Source organism: Oryzias melastigma, linkage group LG15 (genome assembly GCF_002922805.2).
Source record: "Oryzias melastigma strain HK-1 linkage group LG15, ASM292280v2, whole genome shotgun sequence".
Lineage (NCBI taxonomy): Eukaryota > Metazoa > Chordata > Actinopteri > Beloniformes > Adrianichthyidae > Oryzias > Oryzias melastigma.
The window spans coordinates 2,930,898-2,940,681 of NC_050526.1; the positions used below are offsets into that span (position 1 = coordinate 2,930,898).

Sequence of the window (9,784 nt, forward strand, 5' to 3'; positions counted from 1 at the left end):
CAGTAACCAGAAAGCAAGAACCCTCTAGAACGTCCATGAAAGCGTCCTTCTGTGATAATCCTCACAAATTTATTAAAAGTTTGAAATTCTGTCAGTGTTTTGTTTGGCCGTGACACAGCAACCTTCAACGTGTCTCCATGTGATCAAGCCTTTCAACAGTTACAAGGAGATTGGGGGGTGGGGGTGGGACGCAAAGCCAAAAATAAGTCCGTAATTCGGACGATTTATTAAAAGCATCACAAGGAAAGTCGCCTTAGAGCACACGAAAACACACAAACAGGAGCCATCGAACCCTCAGGTCACCACAAACACATTAGAGAAAGCGGTTTAAAAAAGAAGAAGCAGATCATTTACAACTCCAATGACCCTCATTAGCTTCAAAAAGCAGAACTGGGTTTAAATGAGCCAAGAAAAACAGAGGAGTGATCAAACGAGCAACACGTTCACTTCCTGCAGCACTGCTGCAGAATAAACATTTATCAGATGAGAACTCCTACGACGACGCAAAAAATAGCAACTTCCTCCCTGATGTGTTTAGTACCGGTTATTTCTAACATTCGGACTTTCACAAGTGTTTATCAAAACAAGGGTAAGAGTGTTTCTGCAAAGGATTCGTTCTCAATCCCTAACCACTGACTCAGTCAGATAATATCTTACTCAAGAGGTATCTGCCCCACTTTCTATTAATAGTGCAGTGACCAGAGGTACACGTGGGATCTGTGGACGCGTGCACAGCTGCAGACACAAACATACATCCATGCCTTTAGCATGAACTCGGAGCTGTTTTAATAACAATGACCTGTAGAAGCATCAAGTCAAGGAGATTTCCCACGTATTCAACATTTCTCCCACAGTTTAATTGACAGCGATTTAAAAGGTGAGATACTCAGAAATGCAAAAGCACAATGATTTCTTATGACATTGGTTCTCTTTGATAAGAAAAATATCACACATACATGTTAAAAACTGAAAAAACAGGATTTTCATCGGAGGGGGACTTTAAAGGAATAATACTGAAGCTCTTATTATCCTGCAGATATGACAGGTGCTCACCTGTAGCATGAGCTCACAGTCGTCCCGCCCGACAAATATCATTTCTCGGGGGAGTCGGTGGCGAGTTCCCCCACTGCTCACCAGGAACCAGGAGGTGACACTCATCTCTGCGCCCTGATGTGTGGCGTTCACACCCCTAACGCAGGACAGGACAAAAGGTCATTTGCAGTGTACGTGAGTTAAGCGTTTACAGTCAACAATCATGAGAAGTTACTTATGACAAACTCTAAGTTGCACAAAATAATACTGTTTGTATAGGTCACTTTTTTTGGCATAGTTTGGTCGGGGTGCGACTTCTATATATGTGTGTTTTTTTTAAATAAATAGACTCGTGTGTTTGTTATTCTCCCACTAACAACCACTAGAGAGCATTGTAGGTGTGTGTATATCAGCATTTGTTACTAACAGCAACGCAAAAGAAGAAGAGTCGTCCAGTCTCTAGGTGCATTCACACCGGCTGCGTTGACTTGCGTTAAAGCGGCCACTTGTAAGTCATTGTAAATGTGCGTGCATCAGAATTTAGGGCTTTTGCTTCCGAAATGCTCGTGGTTGTGCGTCGCAACACAAATTTTAAGTCCAGTTGCTTTCTCTACGTGCAAATCATGGATCGTTCGCTGAATTTGGTGGTCAGAAAAGTCCTTAGCAACAGTTGCTAGCGTCATTAGCTCCTGTCTTTTCACATGACACGCAGAAGACATTGCTTAGTAGTACATAGACAAATGTTCAATAACTTGTTCAGTAGACATAGACAATGAACCAAGGATAGAGACAGTGGAAGTAAAAACCTATTTTTGGCACAAATGGAACCCCATACAGTCCAGCCTCAGCCAGACTCTGCCTTCAGTAGCCACAAGGTAAAATGAGTTTGAGACCCTTGTCCTAAATCGACACAAAGTATGAAAAATCCAACAGATTTAATGATTTGCGGTGATATAAAAATTTCAGTTGACTTATTAATAGACCTGCACAATAAATCAAAAGTGTATCGACGTCACGATATTAGCTTCTGCGATATGCGTATCGCAAAAGATGGAGTAAACCGTGATAAATGATTACTTTGAATTTTTGCACACATTTAAACAGAGAAACCGTTATATTTTTAAAAATACTCAAACACACAGTACTTACATTGTTTAAAAAAGTTGTCCATATTAGTTTTGCCAGTACTACCAGAAAGATAAATCACTTTGTTCTTTGGAGTTTCCCCGTTATACAACTTCTAACCTCCCTACTATTGAGATAACTCACAGTATAATTTACACTGACTTTTATTTAAGTTAATACTGTCGGAAATAATATTTTAGATTTTTTTGCTTTGCAATTTGTTCATGAATCATAAGTCGTATCGTTGTCGCAATACTGATCACTGTTATCGCACATCATAAGTTTTTCTCATATCGCGCAACCCTACTTGTTAGCCTGTTCTTTATTCTATGGCTATCTGAATAATTCTTCATATATTGCACTAATATACTAGACATGTATTTAATTCCTCCTATGTTACATGAAACTAAACAAGCATCAGTGTGTTAGTTATCTATTCCGTTATTATTATTTGCCTTTCTAGATTAAATGTCTGTTCTTGGTTCCGTATTTTGTTAAATTAATGTCTCCCAAAAGTATTAGTTCTATATGATATTTTTTTCTTTTTTATTATGCAGTTTCTGGCTGCTGTGACTTATAATGCAGAAAATACGGTAGTACATTTTGGTCTAACAGTTGAACTATAGCTTATAGATTTGCAAAAGTGTGAATATGTAAAATCAAAACACCAATAAGCTTTTCAATAAATCAAAAATGAGTAAAACTAAGTATTTAAGTGAACTTTTTACAAACCTCTGGTCCGGGTAGCTTACAGCTGATAAACCACTGACAACACAACGCGGTTAGGCCATCCTGAAACACACCAAAGAGAATATTTCATGTTTATTCAAAACACACAAACACATCACATCATTTTATTTACATCCGAATATATAACTTATAAAGGAAGATAAAATTTCAGACATTTTTAAAGATTTGAAGTGTGGAGATTAAGGTTGGTTGATCTATGTGCATCTCCAAACTTTACACCAGCCAGTCAGATGAATCCTCCCTTTACCGCCTGATGATTGCCAGATGTAGGAGGAAGTGATGCAGGAATGTCGGCTGGCCTACCCATTAGGACGTTTATTTTCCCTTCTCCCTCCCCCCTTATTCTCCTTCAGATGAGTCAGAAAGGAGGTCAAAGCCAGGCGGTCTTCACTTTCACTACACTTCGGCCTTGAAGAGCAGCAGAAAGCAGATCTAACCAGCGGGCGGGGACATATGTGGTCCTGGTTTATTAACTTGTTGCGTAAAAAGTGAGAGCGCAACGGTCTGACTAAGAAGTTAAAATACAGCCGTTTATAGGTAAACGTTCAGATAGACACAAAACTTTCTAAAATGTAAGTCTTGGCCTTTTTAAATCCACCGCAGTTGGCAGAACCTTATCATTTTTTTATTTAATAGATTTATAATTTGAAAGATTTTAAAGTCCCACTCTGATTATCTCCATCTATTATGAAAGTGGTCTAAGCAGTTATTTATAAAAACTCTATGCAAAAATGAAACATTCCTGCTGCGCATATTAAAATATTACTTGGCGCACTTCTCTGCTCCTGCATGCTGGTGTTTAAACCTCTTGCGAACAGAAAAAGCGAGAGACTGTCTACTGCGTTTGTTAGTTGGTCTATAGGGCACCAATGATGCGTGCACGCAAGCAGAATCTTTGAAAAATGGCACAAGAACATGTTAAAAACACAGTTTTCATCAGAGTGGGTCTTTATAGATTCAACCGTTAATTTCTATTGGCATTAAATCTAACAAGAGCTCTCCGTCTTGCGCTAAAAGTGCCAAGAAAAAGCCCATCAGAGGAGGAATTAAAGATTATTGAGCTGAACTCTTTCTCACTTTGACCTTTTAAGTACTTAATACACCAACTCAATAATCCCAAGTGTAAACTTTAAATCAGCTCCACACCTCAGCTCTTTGGATGACTCAATGAACAGATGTCCACATGTGAAATGACCCCAATTACTATAATGTAATGACTTTGTGTGGTGTGGAAAACCATTGAGAAACTCTGTATTTTTTTTTTACTTTGAAATAAAAGATTGCTTTATGTCTCCTTGGCTTCATCAAAATTGATTTTAACCCCATTTTTGTATGCTACACATACAAAGTATGTGTTCACAAACCAAAAAAACAATGAAAACACTGTGCCACTGAGCAAACAAGTAGGAAAAATTCATTAAAACCTTATCACACCAGCAACAGCATTGGCATTACAATGCATTTATGTGTGGTTTTCCTACTGACAGTGATTCCGGGAGGTTACCATGACAAAAAAATCTGCACACTCACACAGGATGCAGGGTTAAGAGGGCTGTGGTTAAGCAATCCGAATAAGACCCCTACCAGTCTTTATAGAGCCATTAAAAAAACCCAGAAAACCTAATTATCACACATGAAAGACGTGACACAGACGAAGGAATGCAGAGATGGAAATGATTAAGAAAACCTAGCCTTTTACATTTGAATCTAGCATTTCTAAAACTGATTTCATTTTATTCAGATTTTTACCAAGTGACAAGTCAAAAGAAAAAGCAAGAATCTTAGAATTTTTATGGTTAGACATGTCAAATATAAAAAATGTTAAATAAAGCCCTCAAAGTTACATTTTTAGTCCCTTTTCTTTGCTATATCAGCAGCATTCTCGTTGGGGCGTATAAGAAAAAATAGTGATCTCATGTTTTGGCAGGAATTTCCCTTCTCCAAGCGCTGGACTAATACTATCTCTGCACACAGAGAGTGAAAGGGTAGCATTATTCCAAGATGACCGGGATTTCTTTGTGTGGAGGAGATAGCAAAAGAGACAGGAAGCAATAAAACACTTTTTTATAGTTGCTATCAGTCCCCTTACATTTATACTGTTCAGACATTGTATATTCTTTAATAACTTGGCATAGAAGTTGTTAAACAACGCAGACACTGTCTCCCTTTTCCACATTAAAGTTGCTAGTGAGCTGTTTAATTTACAATTTCAAATCTCATACTGACTTTGAAGCAGCCAATCACAAACAGCGTCTGAAATACAGGAAGTGATGTCCTTCTTTAACGCGTCTAGCTGTGGAATCCGGCCGTTGCTTTCCACGGAGCATCTGGCAGGAGTTTGTATCCCAGTATGATGCAACATCTGGGTAACATCTCATATGCTCTCGCTCTATATCGCTCCCAAAGCTCGTTTGTTACCATGACTGAGCAGCTGAGTCATACCACTTCACACACCTTGACAGCTGACACACATATTCTAAATGAAAAAGACAATTATAACCAGAGGGATAAGCACAGAGAAACAGCTCATTCTCCTGTCACACCGTCTTCCACGTGGTCTCGTGATGAGAGCCATACCCAGTCAGGGTGTGGTGCCTCCGGCACTAAAAATCTCACTGAAGTGATACTCAGACGCATTCTTTGTCGTCATCTGTCACGTTCTGCAGATCGTTAGTCAGCTAATCTAATAAGCTGTCTATGTTAGAGGATGATTATCACGCTTGGGTGGTCTCATTTAACTAAAATCAGTAATAGACTAGAAAAGTTACATTGTCTGCAATAACGTTGATGTGAATGCATTCTGTAGAATGTAGTCACGGAAATGTTTGCTAAAGACGCTGAAGAAATTTACTGTAATTGCTGAAGGGATTTGCTGAAAATGCTTTTTTTTGCAGAATGGTTTAAGTTGCTAAAGGACTTAAATTTAAAGAAATTGCAGAATGTGCACAGAAAAATTGAAGAATTTCTTGAAAATTAAAAAATTGCTAAAAAATGTAAAAATGCAAAAGGTATGAACTTAGAATTTGCTCAAAACCTCAGTAGATGTCAAATTAGCTAAAAAAAAGGGAGCATGTTGCTAAAATACAAGCTTAGTGCAGAAATAGCCTTATAATCAACAGTATATGACAAAATAGCCAAAAATCTAGCATATTGCTAAAATACTAACTTAACTCAGAGTTAGCCCCCAAAATCCCAGTAGTTGCCAAATTATCCCAAAAATCTAGCACATTGCTAAAATTTTAGCTTGAATATGAATTATCCTAAAAACCCAAGTAAATGCCAAATTAGCCAAAAAAGCTAACACATTGCTAAAATACTAGCTTAACTCAGAATTAGCTCCAAAATCCTCAGTAGATTCCAAATTAGCCAAAAAAGCTAGCATGTTGCTAAAATACTAGCTTAACTCAGAATTAGCTCCAAAATCCTCAGTAGATTCCAAATTAGCCAAAAAAGCTAACATGTTGCTAAAATACTAACTTAACTCAGAATTAGCTCCAAAATCCTTAGTAGATTCCAAATTGCCCAAAAAAGCTAACATGTTGCTAAAATACAAGCTTAACTGCAAATTAGCTCTTAAAACCTCAGTAGATGCCAAATTAGCCAAAAAGGAAAAAAGTATCATGGTGCTAAAATATTAGCTAAATTCAAGAATAGCCCAAAAAACGTATTGGAGGCTAAATTAGCCAAAAACATTAGCATGTTGTTGGACTATTAGCTAAACTCAAAATTAGCCTAAAAAACCTCATTAGCGTTGTCTTTAACATGCTAAACGTTTTGATTCTAATATTATATAGGTTTTAAAGTGCGGAAAAATTGTATGAATTTTGTGAGGGAAAAAAAATTATACAAATTGTTTAAAATTGTAAAAAAAAATGTGTTAATTCACAAATTGTGTTAAGCCTAACAACACCAATAATACAAGTATGAATTTTCTGAACATGCTGAATGCTTTTAATTGCATAAATTTGAAAAATTGCCATTAATTTCAATGGGGGTGAAAAATCACACAAATTGTGTAAAATCTTAAAAACTGTAAAATGTATGAATACCACAAGCAGGAAAGTCCTAAATTTTTTGATACCAAGATTGCAGAAATTGCTGAAAGTGTGATTGAGTTATTACGAATCAAAAAACATACAGAAGAATAAATAAGGAATAATAAAGGATCACAATAGAATGTAATAGTGTGAATGCTTTAAAGCATTTACACTATTACATGGAAAAACTAAAACTATTAAGCTTATATACAAAACACATTTTAGAACAGAGAGTTATTGTTAAACACATTTAATTGCTAACTAAATAAGATAAATGGAAAAACACATGCTAGACAAACAGCAGCCTTTATCTGAGCAACACAGACGAGAGGTCAAGTAGGGGTTGTTGTTTAAAATCAATAAACAGGCTTGGGACGCCAAATCAGTCTTCTGAGGCTAGAGACTCTTTGTGTGCTATAAAGTCTACGAATCCAGTATGAGAGAGTTACCTCTAGACAGAGAGACAAAGACTTCTTCAGTGGTTGAGTCTACTGCAGACTCAGAGATGAAAGCGTACAGTATCTATTGTTCCTTCTTACAGAGACAGATCCCAGAGAGCCTTGTCCTGTGGTATTTACCAGACACCCTCTAGCCAGGCCTGTGTTTTTGTTTTCTTTCAAACCGTTTGTCTTTTAAAGTTGTATTTGATGGGCCTGAAAATCATACATGACCTACATTTCCTTAAAATGTAGACACTTGAGCTAACAGATCCTGTGAACTGTATGCACAGGAGGAATGAACGTGCATCTTTATAAACTGAACAAGAGGGCTGCAGCTGGAAGGACGGTTTGTTTGACACTATGAACAAATGACTGTATATCAGAAATGTTCTTTGCAACAGAATGCTGCTCTGTACTCCTCACATTTCAGTGGTAAAACCTTTGATTCCATTTGACATTTGAATGGACCACTTTGATTTCCTAATACAATAACTTATAGCTTAGTTTGAGTAACATCTGTTTGATCATGTCAGGATAATAGAAAACAAATTGATTTATTCTAAAAACAAAGCGTGTTGACTGGAAGAGCCCATTAGTCTGGACTGAGTCTTCTTATTTTGGTCCAGATCGAGTCCTGAACCATGAATGTGGTTCGTCTTCTTTCTGTTTCAAACTAAAGCCTGTAATAAAAACCACATAACTAAAGATCTCTTCACTCATTGGTCAGAAATAACAAGGTCAATGCAAAGAAACGAGAGAAGAAGTAATAGAGGTCCTACGCTTTGCACTCCTTGTCGGGACAGTTCACTTATTCAAACTTTGACCCATTTTGAACGTCTGTATCAATGACTGAATGTCAATGGACTTCTCAACTCCTCCCCTCTTGTGTTCCAAATAGGAAGGCCAAATCGTACAGACAAATAGTAATTTCTCCGTCACTTTTACTTGTCAGAATCACCATTCTTGTTATGATACTTTCTTTTAGCACGTTCTTTCTAATCCTATTTTTTTAAGATATTTATTAGTTTGGTTGCTTATTCCAATCAAACTATTGTTCTTTTTTTTCTTCTTTATTGCCAGTTATTCAAGTTATAAACGGATTAATCAGATATGTCAGTAAAAGCATGTGGTGCCCGCTGGCTCCACCTCCAACATTTGATTGACAGATTCCCCCGAGCCACTTTCAGTAGGAGGGGTGTGGACTATGAACAATCCGGAACAAGCTCACTCCTGATTGGTGACAGTAGTTCTTCTAAAAACGTGACTGACTCAAGACTAATCGCTGTCGAAGGGTTGCAATATGGCGGTAGATGTATGAGGAAGTGACGGCTAAGGCTCTGGCATGAATTTTGGGAGGGCCGGAGGTAAGGCATTACCTATGGGGGACCTCAACACTTGTTATATAAACAATCTATGGTCTGTATCAACGTCAGGACATTTGAACGAGTTGCTGTTGCTCCGTGTCTCTACGCTCTCTGTTTACATCCTGTAAAACCAGCTTCGGTGGCCATTTTGGTCCAGTTGTTCCACCCCGAGCATGGAGCTTATTCCGGCTAAGGAAACTCAGAGCGAAACGGAGTTCAATCTGATTGGAAACGAACCGAGACGACCTTGAAAGATGGGTCCAAGAGCGGTTTCTGGTCCCAGACCAGGGTCCGCTTGGGTGCATTCAGACTGAAAATTTGTTTTGCATTATCGGAAGAAACAAACTTTGTCCAGTCTGAATACACTCTAAGGCAGGGGTCTCAAACTCGCGGCCCGCGGGCCATCTGCGGCCCGCAGGATGATGATTTGCGGCCCGCGTCTTCATATGAAAGATTACTGTTAGTGCGGCCCGCAAGGCTGATATGAATGACAGTTGTTATGTGCAGAGCTGAATGAACCAATCACAGTGAGGTATATGACTCTGGAGGCGGGACATCGGCGGTCTGTCCAGTACCTCTGTCTATCATTCATTCTTTCCTCCAATCAGCTGGGCGGAGGAGGAGCCATGAAGCACCAAACATGATTTGTGTGACAAATTCACATGCCCCGCGCGGGGAATTTGCTGCTTGCGGCTCGTCAAAAAATGTGTTTCTGTCGTCACGCTGCGTGTCGAAGGCATACGTTTTTTGACATGCTGACTGTTCCTAACCAGAACTCCTCAAGCTCCGATCCTCAAACCTGTAAGCCCGCCCCGCGTGGCGATCCGCGGTACCCGACTGTCAACCATGTGATCCTGAGCTTGGCTCGCACCTGCGCGCGCGTGTCTGTGACTTTCAAGGTTCACACACCGACTGTGTCGACGCGCATTCCAGTCCATGTAAACGCGCGTAACAGAATATCGGACTTCTATCGCGTTTGCATATTCTGTTACGCGCGTTTGCATAGAACCCCCATGGAAAGCAGCCCCCCCCCCCC

The 9,784-nt window shown here is 38.9% G+C and overlaps 1 protein-coding gene across 10 annotated transcripts in view; it reads right to left on the reverse strand.

Annotated features, from left to right (window-relative positions):
* Nucleotides 1–9,784, reverse strand: part of cep170aa (centrosomal protein 170Aa) — a 44,982-nt gene that overhangs the window by 30,003 nt on the left and 5,195 nt on the right. For all 10 annotated transcript variants that reach the window (XM_024296780.2, XM_024296788.2, XM_024296779.2 and 7 more), the window contains exons 2-3: nucleotides 2,890–2,949; nucleotides 1,054–1,189 (exon numbers count right to left, since the gene is read on the reverse strand). In XM_024296780.2, coding sequence (XP_024152548.1) covers nucleotides 1,054–1,158 — 105 coding nt within the window. In that variant the 5' untranslated portion in view covers nucleotides 1,159–1,189; nucleotides 2,890–2,949. The remainder of the gene's footprint in view (nucleotides 1–1,053; nucleotides 1,190–2,889; nucleotides 2,950–9,784) is intronic.